Source organism: Microcaecilia unicolor, chromosome 10 (assembly GCF_901765095.1).
Source record: "Microcaecilia unicolor chromosome 10, aMicUni1.1, whole genome shotgun sequence".
Taxonomy (NCBI): domain Eukaryota; kingdom Metazoa; phylum Chordata; class Amphibia; order Gymnophiona; family Siphonopidae; genus Microcaecilia; species Microcaecilia unicolor.
In genome coordinates, this window is record NC_044040.1 from 11,623,731 (window position 1) to 11,650,285 (window position 26,555).

Below are 26,555 nucleotides of genomic sequence, written 5' to 3' on the forward strand. Positions count from 1 at the left end.
GAGTACCTGAATGTAACTCACCCTGAGCTACTACTGAAAAAGGTGAGAGCAAAATCTAAATAAATAAATGTCAGCTTTATTATGCATTGAAATTGCCATTTATATGGAGAATTAACAATATTCAAACTGTTTACACATACTTTTTTCTTTTTGTTTTTTTTAAGCGCTGGTTATAGAGAACTGCCCTTCTGGAAAACTTTCCAAATGGACAGGTCTTTGGACCCCTTCTCCAGAGATGGGACTTCTTGTACTCCTATATTGCAAAGGTGTTTTAAATACAGTTTCTGAGCGAGGGGCACCATCACCTATAACCTTGTGGGACTCTCCCCATTCAAAGTTGCCATCACTAGGGCCAGCCCAAGAGAATCTGACACTCTAGTCATGATCCCAAATATGAGTTTTGCAACACCAGAAGCTCTGCTCTAGGCAAATCTTCAGCCATGCACCCTCTCCACTAGAGGTGGGTCAAGGCTCGAATCCCCTGTAGTCCAGCATCCCCTTCTCTATTCCCCCTCCCCCATAGTCTGGCATCTACCCTTCCTCTCCCCCTACCTAGGTGGCCAGCATCGCACTTCCCCCCCAGACAGCCAGCATCCTTCTCTCCACTTCCTAGCCCCCCTCGCCCAATTCAACATTTCACAGCCATATTCAAGTGCCGCAGTGTTCCATCCCTCCCAACACAGGAGTTCTAGTCATGGAGAGGGTGGGAATCAGCAGCACCTGAGCACAAGCGTGTGTTAAGAGGCCCCGTGCTGGCACAGAGTTTTCTTACAACTTTGGCACCGTTCCAGGAACAGATGGGTCAGAAATGCAGAGGAGGCTACTTTCCCAGGCAAACACCGATGCTAGTGGTAGAGCCAGCCCTGGCCATGGCTGACAAACTCTCCACTGCACCGAGATAGAAATCCATATCTTAATCCCCTGGCACACGTTCTCTTACCAGTATGTGGTTCTAAATGGAGCAGCCAATCTTTGCACAGTTCCTAAAAAGGTATCTATGTCAGTTACAAGGATCCCATTCTTTTCAAAGACTTCTCTGGTAGTGCTGGGTTTATCTGCAAAGTTACAGCAAAATTAATTCAGGTTTTTTTTTTTAATGTTACATTTCTATTTTCTGCTGTTCTCGGAGGAATCTGGTTCAGGGCAGATTACAACAGAGTACAAACAAATTATACAACAAAATCTCTTATAAAATAAAAATCACATCCATACATGGATTTAAAAAAAAACCCCAATACATTTTAAAACTATTAAAAGCCACAGCCCCTTAATCCACTAGTCCACTTTTATCTTCTTTCAATAAACATTATGTAAATAATCAAAGTGCAGCAAAATATATATATACGTACTAAAAATGTACTAATACTTGGAACTCACTGACTCTGCATGCCAATGCAATGGCTGTGAGAAAAGCTATCTTCCAGGCAAGATGTCTGAAGACTAAATGATTAAAGAGAGCTTTCAAGCAGTGTGGCTACTACTAAATCGAGAACCCACTTGGGGTGTGGTGGTCAGAGAGTGTCTGTTTATTAAAAACAAAAAAAAAAACAACAACTTTATATACTCTCTTCTTGAGCATGCCAAGATGGTGAACAAGTAAAAATCATTTAAAATAATTTAAAAAGAGATACTCTCACAGCATATGTCTTAGAAAACAGACGACATTTTGTGTTGAGGAGGCCCCTTATGACACATGTGACCAGGGGTTGAAGGGATCGAGGCTTTTCTTCCACATGATCCACTAAAGCTCCTTGTAAGCTTGGGCTAGTCACTCACCTCTCCATTACCTCAGATATAGAGACTAAAATCTTCCAGGGACAGGGAAATACTTAGTGTACACAGTGGAACATCTTGAGCTGCTATGCACACAGAGATGCAAAGCATGTCACCTCATAAGTACATAAGTATTGCCACACTGGGACAGACCAAAGGTCCATCAAGCCCACCATCCTGTTTCCAACAGCGACCAATCCAGGTCACAAACACCTGGCAAGATTCCCCCCACCCCCCCAAAAAAAAGAAGTTCAATACATTTTACGCTGCTTATCCCAGAAATAAGCAGAGAATTTTCTCCAAATATTTTAATAATAGTCTATGGACTTTTCTTTTAGGAAGCCGTCCAAACCTTAGCGGGGGCCAAGCTAACCACCTTTACCACACTCTCTGGCAACGAATTCCAGAGTTTAATTACATGTTGAGTGAAGAAAAACTTTCTCCAATTCGTTTTAAATGTACTACGTTGTAGCTTCATCACATGCCCCCAAGTCCTAGTATTTTTGGAAAGAGTAAACCAACGATTCACATCTACCCATTCCACTCCACTCCACTCATTACTTTACAGACCACTATCATATCTCCCCTCAGCTGTCTTTTCTCCAAGCTGAAAAGCCCTAGCAGCTTCAGCCTTTCCTCATAGGGAAGTCGTCCTATCCCCTTTATCATTTTCGTCCCCTTCCTCTGTACCTTTTCTAATTCCACTATATCTATTTTGAGATGCAGTGACCAGAATTGAACACAATATTTGAGGTGCGGTCGTACCATGGACCGATACAAAGGCATTATAACCTTCTCATTTTTGTTTTCCATTCCTTTCCTAATAATACCTAACATTCTATTTGCTGTCTTAGTCGCCAAAGCACACTGAGCAGAGAGTTTCAACGTATCATCAACGACAACGCCAAGATCCCTTTCTTGGTCGGTGACTCCTAATGTGGAACCTTGCATTACGTAGCTATAATTCGGGTTCCTCTTTCCCACATGCATCACTTTGCATTTGCTTACATTAAATGTCATCTGCCATTTGGATGCCCAATCTCCCAATCTGTCACAATCTTCTCATGATTTAACAACTTTGAATAACTTTGTGTCATCAGCAAATTTAATTACCTCACTAGTTACTCCCATCTCTAGATCATTTATAAATATGTTAAAAAGCAGCAGTCCCAACTAGGATTGGAGGACTCAAGATATAGCCACAGGGATACATATACATGATCATCATTCTTACTAAGAAAGCAGTTGGAAAACATGTGGGCAGACTAGAAATTTCTGGCACTCGACAGGCATGTTCAGGAACAGCTTGCTTTGTACTAAATTGAACCCTAATAACCACACAGCAGTATTCACCAACATCCAGGAAGTCCCCCCCCCCCCCCACCAAAGTACTGAAAAATTTCTCAACCTGTATGCAAATCTTTCACAGGTTTGTGCATTCAAATGCGTTGCTTCAAGTCCTAAGGAACTGCGGTCATACCTGTTAGATAGAGCGCTAATCTGGCTCCAATGTGTTGGATCTGCAGATTTAATAAGCATTTCAGCTCCTCTGATTTTTTTGAAGACCTGGAATCGCATAGGTGGTAATGAAGAACTTCAACTATGTTGGCTTGTTGGCATGATTTAAGTATTAAGCTCTTTTTCTGAGTAATCAAGTTCACCCTGTTGGAAATAATGAAACCACTCATCAATTTCAAGAAAAATCATCTCTTGCTTCCATTTACTTTCTAAAGAAAAGGATGCCCTCAGCTTACGCTAGTGAGCAGACAGTTGGAAGAGGTGTTGTGCTCTGAAGCCAGTTCACTCACAGAACACACCAGCGCTCAAAATTATTTCTGTAAACAGGCTCCATCTCCAAGCTTTCAAGCAATGCCTACTCAGGTCATAGGACTAAGAGCCCAGAAAATCGGGGAATAAAAGGACAAAGTCTAAGAATTATAGACAGTCTTTTAGCCATCTCTAGGTAACAAAAATTTGTGGGCTCTGAAGCCAGGACTCCCAACCCCCGATATTCTGCACCAGCCCAAGGATAGTCTGCATACAGGATTACAAATATCTGTGGCACATTTACTGCACAAGTTCTATGTTGCACAAATGCCCCCCCAAAAAGCAAGAACTTTTTAGGCCCAATTCAGTGGGGCTTTTCTTCAATATTGTTTCCATGGGGGAAAGATGTTGGGGAACCCTCCCCCCCCCCCCCCCCCCCCCACAAAGGACCCAGTTCATCAAATAGTTGATTCTGGCTTTGAGTGAATGCATAATACAACTGGGTACACGTTTCCAAATGTATTCATGAATATAGTGGAGGAGTGGCCTAGTGGTTAGGGTGGTGGACTTTGGTCCTGGGGAACTGAGGAACTGAGTTCGATTCCCACTTCAGGCACAGGCAGCTCCTTGTGACTCTGGGCAAGTCACTTAACCCTAAGCCGCATTGAGCCTGCCATGAGTGGGAAAGTGCGGGGTACAAATATAATTAAAAAAAAATAATAATAATGCAATCATTCAGACAAACATTTTGTACATACATAGGGAGCAGAAGAAGGATGCAATCTTGGAGGATTATATGCAAGTTCAGAGAAGTAAAAGCTACTGGAATTCATTTGTCTCTCATTGATGAGATCTGAATATTCATCTACTTTTGTTGTCTTCCTCCTCTGGTTTACACATTACTCACACAAGTGCCATATCATTTACAACAACCAGCTATTTTGCTCATTGCAGCAGTGATCATACACTCATCGGTCACAGATACTGACTTTGAGCCTCCTGTTAAGACTCACTTTAAAAGTGTCTTTTTGAGTAAAAAGATAAAGTTACAGTTACATAGTAACATAGTAGATGACGGCAGAAAAAGACCTGCAAGGTCCATCCAGTCTGCCCAACAAGATAAACTCATATGTGCTCCTTTATGTGTATACCTTACCTTGATTTGTACCTGTCCTTTTCAGGCCACAGACCGTGTAAGTCTGCCCAGCACTATCCCTGTCTCCCAACCACCAGCCCCGCCTCCCACCACCGGCTCTGGCACAGACCGTATAAGTCTGCCCAGCACCATCCCCACCTCCCAACCACCAGTCCCGCCTCCCACCACCGGCTCTGGCACTGATCGTATAAGTCTGCCCAGCACTATCCCCGCCTCCCGCCACCGGCTCTGCCACCCAATCTCGGCTAAGCTCCTTAGGATCCATTCCTTCAGAACAGGATTCCTTTATGTTTATCCCACGCATACTTGAATTCTGTTACCGTTTTCATTTCCACCACCTCCCGCGGGAGGGCATTCCAAGCATCCACCACTCTCTCCATGAAAAAATACTTCCTGACATTTTTCTTGAGTCTGCCCCCCTTCAATCTCATTTCATGTCCTCTCGTTCTACCTCCTATGTTCTCACTGCTAAGAACTTCCATATTCTAAAGCACTTCAATAAAGAATTAAGATAACTCCTCCTCTCCCTCACCTTTCAGCTGCTGGTGCAGCACGTGTTTTCACTGAGTGACACCAGTGTTTGTGAGGCCTGCAGAGTGGGTTGGAATGAGGTGCACAAACCTCAGTCAGGCAGGATGAAGAGCAAAAAGACACTAAGCCACCACAATGAGTTCTTACTGAACATTTTAAAAACCCAGGTCTAGCGATCAGCTGCCTACCAGGTCTGCTAGTGCAACTCCCTCAGGCAGACTAAAATATTACCTTCTGTCTTCTTTTAGCTTCTTGTCCTCTTTGTAATGAATAAACCATTTCCATCTCCCGTTCTCATTCAGCTTCTCTAGAACTTTCACAACTTCCTTCAGTTGACCTGTTTTGAAAAGAAGGCCACAAGTAGCAAGGTGCAAAATATTAGAAACAACAAGCCTAAGGTAATCATATTCCAGAGTGCTCTTATGTACAGTATGCAGAGAACAATGATTTCTTGTTAAATTTATTTTCTTCAATTTGTCTCCACAACTGCAACAAACCACTAAACACAATTTACAAGGAAAATAATAGAAAAACTTTGCACAATCACACTAAAAACATAAATGGAAGATACTACCCTTAAAGTAACTAATGAAAGCTTATGCTGCGAAATATTAATTCCACTGGCGGTTGGGGGTGGAAAGGTTTAAGTTAAATGGGCAGGATCACTTCCCACTTAAACATATGCTAGCTAATTCCAGGTTGGTCTTAAATGGCATATTTATGATTCGATAGTGGATGAGGATCAGGATTGCCTATTTATTATCAACACTTGACTAACGCCAGAAAGGTACCGACCATTACTCAGACGTGTCCTAGTTACTTTTACTCTTTTTGGCCCACAGGGTGAGGAAGGTGGAGGGAATAGTGCTTCTAAAGTAATAAAACGCACCTCCAACGATCTCCTGGGGGGGGGGTGTGGTGTTGCAGCGAGGGCGGTAGGGGCGGGGCCTCGTGCTGCTGTGCGGTTGGTCAGTGCTTCTCTGCTTCAGAACGTTGCAGGAATGCTTCAAGGCTTGAAGGCTTCACTGGGGCGGGGCCTCGTGCTGCTGTGCAGTTGGTCAGTGCTTCTAAAGTAATAAAACGCACCTCCAACATTCTCCTGGGGGGGCGTGGCGTTGCAGCGAGGGCGGTAGGGGCGGGGCCTCATGCTGCTGTGCGGTTGGTCAGTGCTTCTCGGCTTTAGAACGTTGCAGGAATGCTTCAAGGCTTGAAGGCTTCACTGGGGTGGGGCCTCGTGCTGCTTTGCAGTTGGTCAGTGCTTCTAAAGTAATAAAACGCACCTCCAACGATCTCCTGGGGGGGGGGGGTGTGGCGTTGCAGCGAGGGCGGTAGGGGCGGGGCCTCGTGCTGCTGTGCGGTTGGTCAGTGCTTCTCTGCTTCAGAACGTTGCAGGAATGCTTCAAGGCTTGAAGGCTTCACTGGGGCGGGGCCTCGTGCTGCTGTGCAGTTGGTCAGTGCTTCTAAAGTAATAAAACGCACCTCCAACATTCTCCTGGGGGGCGTGGCATTGCAGCGAGGTAGGTAGGGGCGGGGCCTCATGCTGCTGTGCGGTTGGTCAGTGCTTCTCTGCTTCAGAACGTTGCAGGAATGCTTCAAGGCTTGAAGGCTTCACTGGGGCGGGGCCTCGTGCTGCTGTGCAGTTGGTCAGTGCTTCTAAAGTAATAAAACGCACCTCCAACGATCTCCTGGGGGGGGGGTGTGGCGTTGCAGCGAGGGCGGTAGGGGCGGGGCCTCGTGCTGCTGTGCGGTTGGTCAGTGCTTCTCTGCTTCAGAACGTTGCAGGAATGCTTCAAGGCTTGAAGGCTTCACTGGGGCGGGGCCTCGTGCTGCTGTGCAGTTGGTCAGTGCTTCTAAAGTAATAAAACGCACCTCCAACGATCTCCTGGGGGGGGGGGGGTGTGGCGTTGCAGCGAGGGCGGTAGGGGCGGGGCCTCGTGCTGCTGTGCAGTTGGTCAGTGCTTCTCTGCTTCAGAACGTTGCAGGAATGCTTCAAGGCTTGAAGGCTTCACTGGGGCGGGGCCTCGTGCTGCTGTGCAGTTGGTCAGTGCTTCTAAAGTAATAAAACGCACCTCCAACATTCTCCTGGGGGGGGTGTGGCGTTGCAGCGAGGGCGGTAGGGGCGGGGCCTCATGCTGCTGTGCGGTTGGTCAGTGCTTCTCTGCTTCAGAACGTTGCAGGAATGCTTCAAGGCTTGAAGGCTTCACTTTCTCGGCTTCAGAACGTTGGAGGTGCGTTTTATTATATAGGATGATGATTACTGCCTGTTAAAATTCTAGCAACAGTGTTCTGTGCCACTTGTAATGCCCTAAGCTGGTTCTTCCTCATCCCAAGTAGCAAGCCATCGCAGTAGTGAAAACAGGGCATAATACTTGTTTTCAGAGATTCAAGGAGAAAAAAACAAACAAACCTAGAATGTCACTGAAAAATAGGTGCCCTGAAGACAAATCAGTATAGAGAAAGAAAGTGAAAGTTACTACGTTTATGGGCCCTGTTTACTAAGACGCGTTAGCATTTTTAACGCACCTATAAATTAGCACACGAGCATTGTAGGCGCGTACACTGTTAACACGCATACATGGTTAACGCGTTAAAAATGCTAACGCGCTTATAACGCAGCTTAGTAAACGGGGCCCTATGTTTGTAAAGCTAAATGAAGTTTCTTCTCGGCTGTTAACTGTGAAAGCAGAGAACAATCACGGGGCTTATAGGCCACTGAATCCCACATCTAGTTCTATGCGGCTAACAAAAACATAGAAGCATAAAACACCTCATGAAATGTTTAAAATAGTTAAAAGACCTGCTTGCTACAGGCAGCTCAAAGTCTTCTATGCTGTGCTTGAAAGTAGAGCAATTGCATACCTTTGTGGATGGTCACAAGACTATTAATTTGAAGACTTCACTAATGGCTGGAGCTTCTAATAATCAAGCTGTGCCCTTTCTGGACAAAGCAGTTAATTGGGAGACTCTGACTACCCCTACGGGTTTACTTGATCCTGCACCCTCCTGTTATGATAGGATCTTTTGCTGGTTGGGGTGGGTGATTAATGTTTTTCAAGCTTATAGGAATCAGTTGTCATGCCAACAGTGAAGAGGGGAGCTATGAGCCTAAGTCATAAGTACTTAAGTAATGCCATACTGGGAAAAGACCAAGGGTCCATCGAGCCCAGCATCTTGTCCACGACAGCGGCCAATCCAGGCCAAGGGCACCTGGCAAGCTTCCCAAACGTACAAACATTCTATACATGTTATTCCTGGGATTTTGGATTTTTCCAAGTCCGTTTAGTAGCGGTTTATGGACTTGTCCTTTAGGAAACCATCCAACCCCTTTTTAAACTCTGCTAAGCTAACCGCCTTCTTTCCGGCAATGAATTCCAGAGTTTAATTACACGTTGGGTGAAGAAAAAGTTTCTCCGATTTGTTTTAAATTTACTACACTGTAGTTTAATCGCATGCCCCCTAGTCCTAGTATTTTTGGAAAGCGTGAACAGACGCTTCACATCCACCTGTTCCACTCCTCATTATTTTATATACCTCTATCATGTCTCCCCTCAGCCGTCTCTTCTCCAAGCTGAAAAGCCCTAGCCTCCTTTGTCTTTCTTCATAGGGAAGTCGTCCCATCCCCGCTATCATTTTAGTCGCCCTTCGCTGCACCTTTTCCAATTCTACTATATCTTTCTTGAGATGCGGCGACCAGAATTGAACACAATACTCAAGGTGCGGTCGCACCATGGAGCGATACAACGGCATTATAACATCCTCACACCTGTTTTCCATACCTTTCCTAATAATACCCAACATTCTTTTCTCTTTCCTAGCCGCTGCAGCACATTGAGCAGAAGGTTTCAGCGTGTTATCGACGACGACACCCAGATCCCTTTCTTGGTCCGTAACTCCTCAGATTACAAACTATTGCCCCACTGCTAATATTCCCTCTTTAGGGAAGAGTTTAGAGGAGGTGGTTTGTCAGATTGAAAATCTGTGAAAGAGACAAATAGTTTGGATTTAAGACATGCTGGTTTTCGAATGGATTCAGCCATGGAACCAGTTTGGGTTCCAGTTATGGATCACATTTAGAACTGTCTGGATATGAATGAATCGGCTTTTCATGTTCATTTGGATCTATCTAGGGCTCTTAATTTGCTTGATCAGGCTACAGTATCTTCCTTGGCAGATGTGTACATTTCCCCTATTTTGATACTGGCTCAAACTGTTTCCTAAGGACAGATGTTTCAGTGTCTGGATGAATGGAATGAGATCCTTGGTTTGTCAGGCTCAGGCTGGATGTGGAGTTCTTCAGCCTCCCCTCTGTTTAATATTCCTTTCAGGTATGGAAGAAAGTGGGATGTTTGACCACGGAAATACAAGACCTGGAGAGATGGATCTTAAAAATACTTGTTTACTGATGAATAAAAGACTCGACACAACCTTTGTGTTTCGGCCGTTAGGCCTGCATCAGGAGTCTACAAAACACATATATACACAAATAAACGTTAAATAAAAACAAACCATATGTAGTCAAAGAATCAAATACTAAAAAGCTAAAACAATGTAAAATATTGCAAAATAAAAACTAATGAAATATTCAAAAACATATATAAATAGACAGTTAAAGAACAAGTAAAAGTATGTATACATCAGTAGCTCTTTGGTTTTACCAGCTATTGCTACATAGATGATAGTATGCAGGTGCTCGTGCAGTCACTAGTACAGCTGAACCTGTCTTTCAAATGTACAATTAAAGGGCTGGTGCTTAATGTTCAGACAACAGAAGCCCTCTGTACTGGGTTGTTTGGACTGGCAGACTTTTTTCTTTGAGACCAACTATTGATGGGTGGATGATTCTCTTGGTTTCTGAGGTATATAAAATAATGAGTGGAGTGGAACAGGTGGATGTGAAGCGTCTGTTCACGCTTTCCAAAAATACTAGGACTAGGGGGCATGCGATGAAACTACAGTGTAGTAAATTTAAAACAAATCGGAGAAAATGTTTCTTCACCCAACGCATAATTAAACTCTGGAATTCGTTGCCGGAGAACGTGGTGAAGGCGGTTAGCTTGGCAGAGTTTAAAAAGGGGTTAGACGGTTTCCTAAAGGACAAGTCCATAAACCGCTAATAAATGGACTTGGGAAAAATCCACAATTCCGGGAATAACATGTATAGAATGTTTGTACGTTTGGAAAGCTTGCCAGGTGCCCTTGGCCTGGATTGGCCGCTGTCGTGGACAGGATGCTGGGCTCGATGGACCCTTGGTCTTTTCCCAGTGTGGCATTACTTATGTACTTATGAGATCTGTGACATAGGGGTAAGAAGTGATGCAGAGGAAATTTTGGAGCTTCATATCTGTTAACATTGTGCTACGTATTTATTAACTAATTTATTTTTATATTTGATATACCATCCCTGAACAAGCTAACCAAAATGACTGCAATTATATCTTGTGCAACAACTGAAGCCATTTTAGCATCTTACGCGCTTTGAAGTGTTACGCATGCACTGATGATCAGTGGTTTAGATTAGATTAACTCATATACTGGTGTGTTAAGGCAAATGCAATGGCTAAAACAGATTGAAGTTGCAGAAAATTACGCCTGCTTGGGGGCAGACAAATGGTAGTGTCTTACAAACTACACGCAAAAATCATGACACCGTATGTAAAAGCACTATTCACATTTCTATAACTACGAGAAAGTGCTCAGGAGCCCTCATCAGGCTTCAGTCGTTTGCACACCCAACAACTTCATCTATTAAAATATGGAAAAATAAAAGACTTACTAACCTATTGTTACAGTTTCCAATAATGTTTCTTCCGAGACCACAAAGCCTCCAGAGTGAAACAACCCCTGATACGTGTAATTCACCACATCCTCAGGACCATCCACCCCAGCAAAGAATACATTCGGAAGGAGTTTCAATCGCAGCAAATGAGGGATCTGGAGAAAGAAATCAAACTGAGCCTTCACAGCACAAGGGCATGAGAACTTTATAGAATGGTAATCCCAAGACACAAAATCAGCATACTGCACAACTGAGTACAGCCAGCTTTTAAATCTGCAGTGCTAGGATGTTTTCAAAGACATCTATGATATGAAGTTCTCCTCCTGAAGCAGGTAAAAAAAAATAACCTCATTAGCAGAACAAGTGGGTTTTTTTATTTTACAGGGACACGTGGAGGGGCATTTTCAAAAGGGACGTCCAAGTTGCAATTTGGACGTCCTTGCAAAACGGGGAAACCCGTATTTTCGAAATAAGATGGATGTCCATCTTTCGTTTCGAAAATACTGTCAGGGACATCCAAATCCTTAAATTTCGCCGTCCCTAAACATGGATGTTTCTGATTTTCGGTGATTTTCGAAACCAAAGACGTCCATGTCAAAAACGACCAAATGCAAGCCATTTGGTTGTGGGAGGAGCCAGCATTTGTAGTGCACTGGTCCCCCTGACATGCCAGGACAGCAACCGAGCACCCTAGGGGGCACTGCAGTGGACTTCATAAATTGCTCCTAGGTACATAGCTCCCTTACCTTGTGTGCTGAGCCCCCCAAAAGCCACTACCCCCAACTGTACACCACTACCATAGCCCTTATGGGTGAATGGAGACACCTAGATGTGGGTACAGTGTGTTTGTGGTGGGTTTTGGAGAGCTCACTATTTCCTCCACAAAAGTAACAGGTGGGTGGATGGGGGGGGATAGGGCTGGGTCTGCCTGTCTGAAGTGCACTGCACCCACTAAAACTGCTCCACGGACCTGCATACTGCTGTCACGGACCTGAGTATGACATCTGAGGCTGGCATGACATTTTTAAAATATGTTTTTTGAGGGTGGGAGGGGGTTAGTGACCATTGGGGGAGTAACGGGAAGTCATCCCCGATTCTCTCCGGTGGTCACCGGGCACCTTTTAGTGCCTTAGTCGTAAGAAAAACAGGTCCGGGTGAAAACATCCAACTGTTCGTCAGGGACGTCCTTGTTTTTTTCGATTATGGGTCAAGGACGGCCAAGTGTTAGGCACACCCAAGTCCCTCCTTCACTACGCCTACGACATGCCCCCTTGAACTCTGGCCGTCCTTGCAACGGAGAGCAGTTGGGGACGTCCTAAATCGGGTTTCGATTATACCGATTTGGACGTCCATCTTCCGAGTTATGTCGAAAGATGGACGCCCTTCTCTTTCGAAAATGAGTCCAAAAGGCGCAATGTCCAGGACAGCAGGCTGCTAGAATATACGAAGGCTTAAAATCAAAATTTCATTAATCAGTTATTTAACTATTTGCTCAACTGTCACTGGCCACCCCAAACAAGGACCAGAAATTTTAAAATACATGAATTTCCTCATATCTCCCCTCAGCTGTCTTTTCTCCAACCTGAAGAGCTCCAGCCACTTTAGCCTTTCCTCATAAGGAAGTCGTCCCACCCCCTTAATCATTTTCATCGCCATTCTCTGCACCTTTTCTAATTCCACCATATCTTTTTTGAGATGCGGCGACCAGAATTGAACCCAATATTCGAGGTGCGGTCGCACCATTGAAGGGAAAGGGAAATGGGACTTGATATAATATTCTCTTTAAAGACTTTTGATTGTAATTGTAATTATTTACTATGTAAGCCGCATTGAGCCTGCAGTGTGTGGGAAAGTGCGGGGTACAAATGTAATAAATAATAATATCTGTACACACATCTCTCTCGCACATAGCTCAGTCTCCACAGACAGCGGCAGTAGCAAATCAGACACACAAATGGGTGACCATCACCTGAAAGTGCTAGGACAGAGTACCTCTCTCAGAGCTTAGTAAAAAGTCTTCTGAACACGCACACCACCGCCAGTAAGTTGTGCCCCTGTGGAGGTACCTCAGTAACTCTATTGTTCAACATGCTCTCGGGGAGGCAGGAAGGTGGAAGGGGTTGTGTGTCTGGTTATCTATGAAGAACATCTGCTACAGCTTAGCAGCTTTGCTTTCTCCTTCAACAACATGAAATCAGCCACAAAAAAGTTACAGGTTATAAAATGGTGCATTAACACCAAAAAGAATATAAAAGTCTATTTGTTCTGAGCAATCTGAATGAACTTTCTGAGGGAGCTGATGATAGTATGCTAAAGGTTCTTTAAAACTGCCTGTCCTACTGTATTGCCTTCTAGACTTATATAGTGTGATGTAAAGCTATATAACAAGAAGCAAATAGCTACTTTGCAAAACCTTCTTCAACAGGCTGGAGACTCTCATGGTTTTCATTTGGTGTGCTTTCCGGTGTAGAGATCAAAAGAATTAATACAGTTCACTAGCCTTTTAGAGATGGTTCTTTTGGCAACAACTAAGCCCATCCAGTTTCAAACAAAAAGAGTTGAGGAGACCTTTGGTGAACTTATGTTTCTCAATTATCTGCTTGTATACTATAACTTTGTTTAATTATCATCATGATGACCAATACTTTGTAATACTAAATGTTTATTCACTAACATTCTTCCACTATTCATGATGTATTGTAAGCCACTTTGAGCCTGCAAAGAGGTGGGATAAGGTGGGATACAAATGCAATAAATAAATAAATAAATGTAAGCTTGATGTAAAACAGCAGAATATGAACAGCCACCTCTTCAGGGGGCTCATACAAATAGAAAACTGGTACATGTACGGCTTAATTAAATGATACTACTACTCAGGGCTTTTTTTGAGGGGGTACTTGGGGGGTACTGAGTACCGGCACCTTTTCCATTGTCTGCTAAAATTGACCCATGGAACACAAGTTCTAATGAAAGAGCTCAGGCTCTACACACCAATACTGCCTTGTCATAGATTCTGTGACTGGTTGCAGGGGGCCTGGCTATTGTGGGGAGGGTCCCTCAGTGATTACCCCCACCCCTGAAGGGTGGTCTAGCATTTGAGTATGGGCACCTCTTTTGCTAGAACGCATTGGCTAAAAGGGACCCATGTGTAGGTGATCAGGCCATTGTGACATCACTGATGAGGTTGGCTGTTAACCATTGGTGGAATGAGGCATTATGACATCACATTATCAAAAGTGAGCCAAATATAGAACAATCAAGATAATTACAGGGATTAACAGTAAAATAACATGTCTTAACAATAGCTCATGTTGATAAGCCCCCTAAATGAAAGAAAAAAGAAATGCCTGTAGAAATCAAAATCACTACTACATGTGATAAAAGCAAGGCTTTTTTTGAGGGGGTACTTGGGGGTACTGAGTACCGGCACCTTTCCCATTGTCTGCTAAAATTGACCCATGGACCCCAAGTTTTAATGAAAGAGCTCAGGCTCTACACACCAATTCTGCCTTGTCATAGACTCTGTGACTGGTTGCAGGGGGCCTGGCTATTGTGGGGTGGGTCCCTCAGTGATCACCCCACCCTTGAAGGGTGGTCTAGCATTTGAGTACCGGCACCTTTTTTGCTAGAAAAAATGCACTGCTACTAACTACTTAACATTTATAAAGCGCTACCAGGGTTACGCAGCGCTGTACAATTTAACACAGAGGACAGTCCCTGCTCGAAGGAGCTTACAATCTAAAGGACAAAGAAGTGCAATCAAACAAATTGGGGCAGTCTAGATTTCCTGAGTAGATGTATAATGGTTAGGTGCCGAAAGTGACATTGAAGAGGTGGGCTTTGAGCACGGATTTGAAGATGGGCAGGGAGGGGGCTTGGCATATGGGCTCAGGGAGTTTATTCCAAGCATAGGGTGGGGCGAGGCAGAAAGGGTGGAGCCTGGAGTTGGCGGTGGTGAAGAAGGGTACTGAGAGGAGGGATTTGTCCTGTGAGTGGAGGTTACGGGTAGGAGCGTAAGGGGAGATGAGGGTAGAGAGGCTGCAGATTGAGTGCATTTGTAGGTTAATAAGAGAAGCTTGAATTGTATGCGGTACCTGATCCGAAGCCAGTGAAGTGACTTGAGGAGAGGGGTGATATGAGTATATCGGTCTAGGAGGAAGATATGACGCGCAGCAGAGTTCTGAACGGATTGAAGGGGGGATAGATGGTTAAGTGGGAGGCCAGTGAGGAGTAGGTTGCAGTACCTCTTTTGGTAAAAATTCTGGATGAATTCTAGACAGTTTCATTGTTCAAGAAAAGAAAAAAAATTCACATTATGGTGGATTAGATAATAGCGCCTGTAGTTCACTGACTCTACTGGCTGAAGTAATTCACATTAGGACTACCCCCTTCCAGGTAAGGGGCTTTTGAGGGCAAAGATTCCATTGGTTCAAATGGTGCTTCATCAACTGAGTTAGGTTTCTGTTGAAATCATAAGACGTTGGTAGTTTTTGACGAGGCAGTAAACTTTCAAGAAATTGGATATTAACAGTCGCCTGAAATTGAAGAGTTTATATTTACCATGGTAGGGAAAAGGGCATCAGGATGCAACTCTCACAGAGGAAATTTGAAGCCTTGCTAAGAGAGGTGAAAAGGGTTGTGCATTAGCGTAATTTGTAAACAGGTTTAGATGCTTCCTATGACACACACACACACACAAAAGAGAACCTTTTCCACTTGAATCCAAAAGAGTTTTTGTGGAAGACTTCCTGGCAGCTATGAGAATCTATTCAATGTTTTGCAGTAGATTAAAGGAAGCTCTGAAATCATGCTCAATATCCATGTTTTAAACGACAGGCACCTGGGTTCTAAGTGATCAACTCCGGAAATATGCTCAAAGGTATAACCTCCTGTACATACAGCTCTAGAAGGACAGACAACTATACTTTTCTAGGCAAGTGTGGTGCTATTAGAAACATCAAAGGCCCTGAACTGCTTGAGCCTGCGTAGAGTCATGGCAATTAGTGGAACTCGAGGAAATTTCACTGCCATTGTATTGCTGAAACGTCATGGGCTAGCTTCTGTTTTGCTAGTGCTCTGGAACGAAAATGATCCGAGATGTTCTTCATTTCTGGAAAAGTTGGCAGAGTATCCTGCTGGTCAGGGATCATCTATATGGTTATAATATTCAACTGAATTTGTCTGATTCTACTATTAAAAATACATGAATACTAGATCCCAGATTCTTGCTATCTCTCTGCATATGACTAGAGATTCTGCTATGTTTTGGTCAGTTTCTAGATCTATGAAAGGGGGCAGCGCTACTTCTTTTGGGAGCCAAATATATCCTTTAAGACTATCATTTTGAACAGAGACAGGAGATATCCTCAGACGGTGAGGTATTTCATGGTGGAGATAGGTCAGAACAGGGGTGGGCTGAAAATTCTTCTATACAGAGTAGTCTATAAATAGAGCAATTGAGGACAAGAATCATAGCCTTCCAATTCATCTGAACAAAAGGATCCTTCCAGAGTGTCTAGAAAACTCCATTGGTCCTGATTTTGACAGAAAAACTATTGAACAACTTGACTATTCTAACAAACACAGGCACTAAAGATACTGATGGTGACAGATCATCAGCCTTTGTAACCAGGATTTTTGATGATGTTAAATAAACATAAGACGTCTTTTTAGCTGACAGAGACCAAACTCTGAGTGAAAATTTGCAGAGCTATGGCAAGCAAGCTCCTTTAAAAGTAGTAAGTTTTCTATTAAAATCATAAAATCCTTAATCTGCTTTTTTTTTTTTGGTGTGGATTCTTCTGTAAATGACTGATTGGCAGTGCTGCTCATGGCCCCAAGTATCTGGATACAGAGACTTTCCATGCCACTATTCCAAGCCATCCTTCTTGTGCCGAGTAAATAATCTAGACCAGAGCTTCCTAAACTGTGGGTTGGAACCCCAAATGGGGTCACAAAACCTGCCTTTGAGGTCACAACCTAGGTGCATCATTACTCTTTGGTTGTAATCATGGGTCACAATCACAAAAAATTTGGGATAAACTGCTCTTGATTTCTATACTTTTTTTTTATTTTTACATTTGTACCCCACGTTTTTCCCACTCATGGCGGCTCAATGCGGCTTACATGGGGCAATGGAGGGTTAAGTGACTTGCCCAGAGTCACAAGTAGCTACCTGTGCCTGAAGTGGGAATCGAACTCAATTCCTCAGTTCCCCAGGACCAGAGTCCATCACCCTAACCACTAGGCCACTCCTCCACTGTTGCTATTTGAGATTCTACATGGAATGTTGCTATTCCACTAGCAACATTCCATGTAGAAGTCGGCCCTTGAAGATCACCAATGTGGCCACGCAGGCTTCTGCTTCTGTGAGTCTGACATCCTGCACGGACGTGCAGGACGTCAGACTCACAGAAACAGAAGCCTGCGCAGCCTTCTACATGGGAATAGCAACATTCCATGTAGAATCTCCAATAGTATCTATTTTATTTTTGTTACGTTTGTACCCCGCGCTTTCCCACTCATGGCAGGCTCAATGCGGCTTACATGGGGCAATGGAGGGTTAAGTGACTTGCCCAGAGTCACAAGGAGCTGCCTGTGCCTGAAGTGGAAAACAGCTGATAGGTATCCGGCACTCTGAACATATTCTTTGTGCCTTCCTTTTGGTGCTGGATTATCATCCCAGAATCCTGCGTGTGCAATTGGATTCAGCCACATCTTTTGATTTACATCTTATATGCTAATGAAGAAACTGTTTCTGATTTTAAGGAAATTATTCTGAATTCGCAAATATTTTGATTTAGAACACTTTAAAAACAGTAGTACAATCCTGTGTCCTCTCTCAGAGAAGACCTTTGTAAATGTTCACCAAGCTTTGCTGAGTTGGCTATTTTGCACCTACCTCGTGGATGTGTGAGGATATATCTTCATTCTTAATTATGACTATCAGCTTATCCTCCTCCAGATGCTCAGCCTGACAGAAGGGAAGTACTTCCATTTCTTTGTGGCCCTCTCGTTTCAGCAAGTTCTAAAAGCAGGGAACCACAGAAAAATAATCTAAACTACTACCACAAATCATTTCTACAGCGCTATCAGTCGTATGCAGCGCTTCACAATTGAACATGAAGAAAAGACAGTCCCTGCCCAAAAGAGCTTACAATCTAATAAATAAAATAAAGCATTAGATTCACCCATGCAATGTGGACCAAAAATCACAGCACATGCTAGTCCTAAGTTTGGGGGACCCTGATGATGCATTTGATTGGCAGGTTCTGCAGCAGAACCACAGTGAAATCCAGGGCTGAAACAAGGTTAAAAGCAGATGGTACAGGTAATTGAAATAAGGAAAGCTATTCCTTTTAATGAGACTTTAGTTGTGAATTGTACCACGTTAATAGCACCATTTGTTAGGCACAAGGCAGTTTCAGACAAAACAAGATATGACCACATTACGTCCCTCGGTATTAAAACAGCAGAGGAGACAGTTTTTGCCTTTCAGTCTTGTTCAATCAAGTGTTTCCAGATACCCACCCCCCCCCCCCACTGCTATAAATCTGAGAGATGGTGCCAATAGTAAAAGTTAAGGAATTAGAAAAATATTATTGTATACTCTCTGGAGGCACTGCTGAAAATTTTCAGAGTAATTTTGGACAACTTTCTAACTTTTGAACCGTAAATACAAGCGGTTACTACAAAAGTATTCTAACTTAATGGAAGCTTTGGTGATTTTGATTCTGATGTATTCCAGCCTATAGTACAAACATTGATTTTAGCCCATTTTGATTATTGTAATGTGGTGCATTTTTGGCTGAAACAAAAACTCTTCACATCCCCTCCTCCCTGAGCCGCTCGACCACCCTCTCCCCCCCCCCCCCCCCGAAAGAAGAGTTCCCCACTGACCTGTCCCCATCAGTAGGTCTTCCCAGTGCTGCTGCTGGTTTAAAATGGCTGCCGAGACTACCAGGGAAGGTACCAGCAGCCATTTTGAGATTGGCACCGGCATAAGCAAGAACAATCTTAATATGGCTGCTGGGACCTCCTGCGGCAGTTTACCAAGGCTGCTGTGGGAAATCTCGGCAGCCATTTTAAACAAGCAGTGGCCCTGGCAGGAAAGAATGGGGGGGGGGGGGGGGGGTTCCTGCTCTCAAACAGACCACTACACCACCAGGGCTTGTTAAAGTAGTAGGTCTGTGGAGGGCCCACAGATTTTTTTGGGGGGGGGGAGGGATGTCTTCCGTTGGGAAGCAGGGAGGGAGAGGCATGACCAAATGTGCTATTACTTTCTCTCATTTTTTTCCATAACTTATCAAATTTTCAAATATCAATTGAATAACAGTTATACAGAAAAGGAATTCCAGTCAAACAAATCCAGGAAATATTTAACAAACTAATTACAGAACTCTAATCCACAATTCAAAGGGTTCCAATAGCACATAAAAGCTTGCTGAAAGTTAGGTAGGTGCCAGGTTGATGATGCTAAACATAACAGCAGTTACAGAATACTAAGTCCACAATTAAGCACCTAGGCCAGCTCAATGCCTGCTTTAAATGCTCACACCTAACTGTTAGTATTCTATAACGTGTGTTAGGCACGACCCTGCCCCATTCATGCGCCCTCCCAGGTCCATGCCCTCTTTGCAAATGCATGCTGTGGATTTTGCAGAATCCTCATTAATGGCAGTTATGCACATAATTGCTAATTAATGCCAATTAACACCAATTATAGCCAATAATTGGTTAACAGATTAGCAGCTAATTATTTTAGTTGCACGCGTAATGGACAGCATTCTATAACTTATTTATGGGCATGAATTGAGAGGTGCTGGTCTGTAGAGGGAAGGTTAAGTAGTTCATCAACTAATTTTCTGAGAAGGGAAGTGGGTTTGGGATGCCAGATCATCACATTTTCATAAGTCAAATACTTCAAGCCACTACAAAACCAATGCACTTTAATACAAAAGAGCAAAATGTTCACTATCATTACCTTCATTCTCCTAAAGGATGGGTCATTGCTGGTTTCAAGAATGCAGAACATAAAGGGTTTTTTAGATGCATCTTTTGCAACGCTGCTTAGTTTGAAGCACAAGCTGGAGCACAGGTCTGTAATCATGCTTTTATATGAGGTAGTGCCTTGTGGGAGTAAGTCCTGTATCTCCTCTGAGCTTCCCGTGTCCTCTTCCATGTTATTGCACCAACCTTTCGCCGTGCCACCCGAAATCACACCACTCATCTTGGCATGCCGAACGGGTCTGCTTGGAGCTGATGGTTCTCTGAGCTTTTTTTCATAGTTGAATTCATTGGTGTGGAAGGATGATGTCATTAGTTTGCTGGTCTGATTTCTGCTTTTGGAGGCTTTTGTACCCCCAGCAACTTTGTCCTGGAATCTGACACAGAAAGGAGGTTCTGTAAAACTACATTTCACTTTACACTGAGGTTGCTGACACCAACCACTTTGCCCTGCATCTAAACGTCTTATTGTTACCAGCAGAGGAGTTCTACTATTGTTTGCTCTAGCGCTACTTTGCCTTTCTGGTCCTTGCCGCAAAGCCAAAGTCTTAACAGTAGCTTGGCCAGAATTCGTCAAGAGCCCATTTACATGTGTAGAAATTGGTGGTGCCAGGCTCTTTAAGACCTGTTTTAGCTTGTGAATGAAACGCAAGTACTCCAGATCTAAAGTGTTCTGTGTGAGATCGGTAACCATCCAAGTCCTATCCCGTACCCTTATCTGGTTAGGTCTCTCTGTGAAATTATTATCTTCCTGAAAACTGTGCAGAGTCCTGCTTGGTTCTCTTTGATGCCCTTTAATAGTAAAGCTCTTTGGGTTTTCGTAATGATTGGTAATGTGGTTTTGCAACGGAGGACATTCAGCCTCTTCCTCTGATACTGTACGGCAATCTCTATATTTACTGACAGAGTTAAACAACTGGAGTCTTTTGTTCATTGTTGCGTAATCCCAATCATAGCTGTTTTTACCATGCTCATATTCTGGGTACCTAGAAGTAGGCCTTCTCAATGATTTCCTGGCAGTATCCCTTATTTTGGAAACAAAGGAATCATAAAGTTTAGCTGTGGAAGGTTTGGCACTACCACCATTAGGTTCCTGATCAGAGTTTCGCTGCTTGTGAAAATAGTTCGCCCAAGGCTCTTCACCCAAACATTTGCTGAAGGTATCGTCTGCAGAGACATTTTCAGTGTCACTAGCCTCCAGCAGCTCTTCACAACTCTCATACACTGGAGATTTTGAAGATTTCTGAACTAAAGGGCTATGAAGTCCTTCATCGGGACTTTCGGTGCATGCCACCCCAGATAACTCTTCTGCTTTCTCTTTGTTACTTTTTAAATCTACTACTTTACACACAGAACTCTTATGGCATGTATTTACTGGTCTTTCCTCACCCTCAGAAACACAGCGTGAACTCACAAGACTAAAACCTCCCAGACTAACTGCAGACTTTTCTGCAAGGAGCTGGTCACTCTGTAGTTCTGCTAGTTCACGCACAGAGCTCATAAGGTGTGCATCCTCAGTTTTTTGCTCAATTTCAGAAGCACACACAGAGCTTACAGGACTAAAACATCCCAGACTGATTGTAGGCTCTTCAAGGAGTTGGTCGCTCTGCAGTTCTGCCATTTTGCACACAGAACTCTCATGGCATACTTCCACAGTTTTTAGCTCACCTTCAGAGGCACACACAGAGCTCACAGGGCTGACTGTAGACTCTTCCTCAAGCAGATGGTCGCTCTGCAGTTCTGTCATTTTGCACACAGAGCTCTCAAGGCATACTTCCACAGTTTTTAGCTCACCTTCAGAAGCACACACAGAGCTCACAGGACTAACATTTGCCAGGCTGACTGTAGACTCTTCTTCAAGCAGTTGGTCGCTCTGCAGTTCTGTCATTTTGCACACAGAGCTCTCATGGCATACTTCCACAGTTTTTAGCTCACCTTCAGAAGCACACACAGAGCTCACAGGACTAACATTTGCCAGGCTGACTGTAGACTCTTCTTCAAGCAGTTGGTCGCTCTGCAGTTCTGTCATTTTGCACACAGAGCTCTCATGGCATACTTCCACAGTTTGTAGCTCACCTTCAGAAGCACACACAGAGCTCACAGGACTAACATTTGCCAGGCTGACTGTACACTCTTCTTCAAGCAGTTGGTCGCTCTGCAGTTCTGTCATTTTGCACACAGAGCTCTCATGGCATACTTCCTCAGTTTTAGCTCACCTTCAGAAGCACACACAGAGCTCACAGGACTAACATTTGCCAGGCTGACTGTAGACTCTTCTTCAAGCAGTTGGTCGCTCTGCAGTTCTGTCATTTTGCACACAGAGCTCTCATGGCATACTTCCACAGTTTTTAGCTCACCTTCAGAAGCACACACAGAGCTCACAGGACTAACATTTGCCAGGCTGACTGTACACTCTTCTTCAAGCAGTTGGTCGCTCTGCAGTTCTGTCATTTTGCACAGAGAGCTCTCATGGCATACTTCCACAGTTTTTAGCTCACCTTCAGAAGCACACACAGAGCTCACAGGACTAACATTTGCCAGGCTGACTGTACACTCTTCTTCAAGCAGTTGGTCGCTCTGCAGTTCTGTCATTTTGCACACAGAGCTCTCATGGCATACTTCCACAGTTTTTAGCTCACCTTCAGAAGCACACACAGAGCTCACAGGACTAACATTTGCCAGGCTGACTGTACACTCTTCTTCAAGCAGTTGGTCGCTCTGCAGTTCTGTCATTTTGCACACAGAGCTCTCATGGCATACTTCCACAGTTTTTAGCTCACCTTCAGAAGCACACACAGAGCTCACAGGACTAACATTTGCCAGGCTGACTGTAGACTCTTCTTCAAGCAGTTGGTCGCTCTGCAGTTCTGTCATTTTGCACACAGAGCTCTCATGGCATACTTCCACAGTTTTTAGCTCACCTTCAGAAGCACACACAGAGCTCACAGGACTAACATTTGCCAGGCTGACTGTAGACTCTTCTTCAAGCAGTTGGTCGCTCTGCAGTTCTGTCATTTTGCACACAGAGCTCTCATGGCATACTTCCACAGTTTTTAGCTCACCTTCAGAAGCACACACAGAGCTCACAGGACTAACATTTGCCAGGCTGACTGTAGACTCTCTTTCAAGCAGTTGGTCGCTTTGCAGTTCTGTCAGTTTGCACGCAGAGCTCTCATGGCATACTTCCACAGTTTTTTGCTCATTTTCAGAGGCACAAACATAGCTCACAGGAGTAATATTTCCGAGGCTGATTGTAGGCTCTTCTGTGAGTTGTTGTTCACTCTGTAGTTCTACCATTTTGCAAATAGAGCTCTCATGGCATACATCCACAGTGTTTTGCTCACGTTCAGAAGCACACACCGAGCTCAAAGGACTAACATTTCCCAGGTTGATTTCAGGCTTTTCTGTGAGGAGTTGCTCACTCTGTAGTTCTTCCATTTTGCACACAGAGCTCTTCTGTTGTGTATCTTTAGGTGCACACACTGAGTTCATAAGGGTGATACCTCTCATGTTGACAGTAAACTCACCTCCAGTGGTCTCACTGCTCTCGGCTTCCATTGCCTCAGGTATAACATTTTCACAACTCTTTTGCTTTGTTTTTCCTGCTTCTTCAGACATGAATTTTGAGTTCATAGGAACAATGTCTTCCGTGTTTACTGGAGACTCCTCTGCAAGTTCTTCATGAATTTCATCACATATATGATTTGTTTCCTCTCCTTCAGAGATGCAAATTGAGTTTCTAAAGTTTGCACTTTCACAGTTGATAGGTTTATTCGATGGAATACTAACACTCTTTATGTCATTCTTCAACAATTCTATGGTCTCAACCAAAGCTATTTCATGCTCTTGATCTATGGTATCACTTTCATTGTGTATTTTATCATCACCATGGGATGAGATGTCCTGAAAACTGGTCTCTTTTTTATCTGAGTCCATGTTTGTTTGTTTACCATCCATCTTATTTTTCTGGTCAGAGGTTCTGGTTTTGTTCAGCAAGAAATCATTTTCAAGCTTTTCTAATGAAACGAGATGGAGCTCTGACACATCACTAAAGGAACTTCTCTGTTCACCTTCACTAATTTGTAGGGTTTGGTCAGAGATACACAGCGATTCATCCTTTTTAGAGCAGACATCTTCATTTTCCATAGGTGTGCAATCAAGTCTACTGCCCAGAAAGTTATTCTGGGTGGAATCAACTTTCGCTAATGCTTCTCTAGCATGTACTGGTGATACATATGGTGATTCTGCAAATTTAGAAAGAGAGGCATTACTGTTTCCACTTTTTTCTGCTCTGGACTCATTTTTTTCACCAGCACACACTAGCGTTTCCTCTACAGTATTCACCCCTTCACTACAAAGGAAGCTCTTGTTTGATACAGAGTTGGTTATATTTGAATTTCTAGGACCCAGAGTATCATGTTCACTTGCTGTGGAATATTCGTTGGTCAGTGCTGTCACAGAATTCCCAGGTTCTTGAGCTATGGTTGTGTCATGCACTTGGTTTGTCTTGCTGATCTGATCAACGGAACTGTACCTAGAATCCTCCAGGGAGGTCTCGGTGCTCTTATTATGCATTGTGTCAATTTGTACTGATTTCATATTTTCAAAATGCATTATGTCACTGAGCTCCTGTTGCTTTCCTAATTCAGTCAAAGTTTGCAAGACCTTGTGGGAAGCTTCTTGATTGTTATGGCAGGCAGATGACAATGCTGCCTGAGATAAGTCATTCGGATGAAGTGATTTGTTGGCATCTAATTTGTTCTGTTCAAGTATGACAACTTCCTGGGTATGTACATCACTAATGTGCTCTAAAGCCAGATTTTTATCATCCAAATTGCTACCATCTTCTTTACAGACTATTGATTCATTTGAGGCTATCTGTTCTTGGTGTACAATTTCACCCTCTGTCTGATGTTCTTCACAATCACGTAGTCTCTCTCTATTACCACCACTCCTACACCCCTCTTCATTATCCTTTAAGGATACAGTCACCTCATTTGTGGTACTATCGTTTTCAGAAACAAAAATTATATCATCAATCACATGTTCTTCAATGGTCACATCTTCAGAGAATTCAGGCTGTGAAGTACATCTGTTGTTCTGTGAAGTTTCATTGAAGCTCATGTCTGCAGTATTTGGTACCGAGCTCGATTCACTGCTAGGAAGTACCCGGGGTGTACTACTTCCATCTGCACATTCATTACTGGAAGATACGTTCTTACAACTTTCCTCAACACTCAAAGATGCTTCTTCCTGTTCAATTTCATGTCCGTTAACCTGAAATTGCAAAGTTAGAAATGAAAGTTTTATTCTACTGGTACAATAATACCGTACACTTTGGTTTTTCCCATTTAATTCTCCCAAAAATGTGTTTGTAACTCAATGGAAATGCTTCCCAACAGAAATAAGTCAATAAACAAGTTGTAAGTGATCACAGGATACCTACATAAAATGTAAATATGCAACAAAAATAATCCCATTGCTCAGAAATGCTCCAGCACAAAGTTATACCTGCTCCAAGGTAGGTGCAAATTTTCAAGTGTTCCACGTACAGGAACATGTGTATTTTACAAAGTATGCGTATACTTCACAGGTATGCCAAAACTACATCTTCAACAATACCTACCTGCAGTCTGCATCAACATATCTGTGATCCTCAGAATGTGTAGCTGAATGTGCAATTTAAAAGCCGTTTCCTGTGTGTATGCTTTATACAAGACAAATGCTTTATAAAACTACCCCCAAATGCTAATAGTAACAAGGGGGTTCGATCACGGAATAACGTAAGGTGTTACTATTGGAAATTACGCTTTGAGTTTAATGTAACATGCTTTCTTTCAGTGCGCGTGGCAAAAGTGAAGGTAGTAAGGGGGGAGGGGGGATAAGAGAGGGTACTGTTACAAAAACAAAAACTGATGATAGCAACTTAAGATTAATGTACATAAGACCGACAGTTTTACAACTTGTTATGTATGTACTCTAATGGATGTGTTACCAGGTGAAATCATCAATAAAAAATGTTGACACATAATATAACTACCCCCAAATGCTAAAAAATACATACAGTGAAGAGCTATTTAATAAATTTCACCAAATGATGAATACCTAAAAGTCAGGAAGTCGTGGGAAGAACAAGCTCCTCACCACCACCACATGTAAGTTGGATCCTTAGTTATATACCTACGAGGTACTATAACTTGACCGTAGTTGGGGAAGGACAGGTAGATATATATGCTTTAATATTTTATCTGTCCTGCTTGTTGTTTTATTTTATGTTTATTTTATAAACTGCATTAGATGGCTATCGGCCAATAAGGTCATATATACAATTTGTAAATTAAATAAATAGTTCATTGGTTGACAGATACCACCAACAGTTCAGCTAGGCAAACAAGGTGATAGTACAACCTACAGGCTATTAATGAACTCTGCTTAAGAAACCATCTTGGGAATTCAGACAAAAGTTGATTAGTACTGAGATGATTGAGCAATATAGTCTAACCCATCTCCAGTGGCGTAGGAAGGGGGTGGGGGGGCGGGAGGGGC

At 43.3% G+C, this 26,555-nt stretch overlaps 1 protein-coding gene across 1 annotated transcript in view; it reads right to left on the reverse strand.

Moving 5' to 3' along the window:
* Positions 1-936: 936 nt before the first annotated feature.
* Positions 937-26,555, reverse strand: part of TASOR2 (transcription activation suppressor family member 2) — a 164,933-nt gene continuing 139,314 nt past the window's right edge. The window contains exons 18-24 of the mRNA XM_030215595.1: positions 22,226-25,286; positions 19,987-22,085; positions 17,905-18,030; positions 11,005-11,158; positions 5,459-5,564; positions 3,254-3,435; positions 937-1,055 (exon numbers count right to left, since the gene is read on the reverse strand). Of these exons, the coding sequence (XP_030071455.1) occupies positions 937-1,055; positions 3,254-3,435; positions 5,459-5,564; positions 11,005-11,158; positions 17,905-18,030; positions 19,987-22,085; positions 22,226-25,286 (5,847 nt within the window). The remainder of the gene's footprint in view (positions 1,056-3,253; positions 3,436-5,458; positions 5,565-11,004; positions 11,159-17,904; positions 18,031-19,986; positions 22,086-22,225; positions 25,287-26,555) is intronic.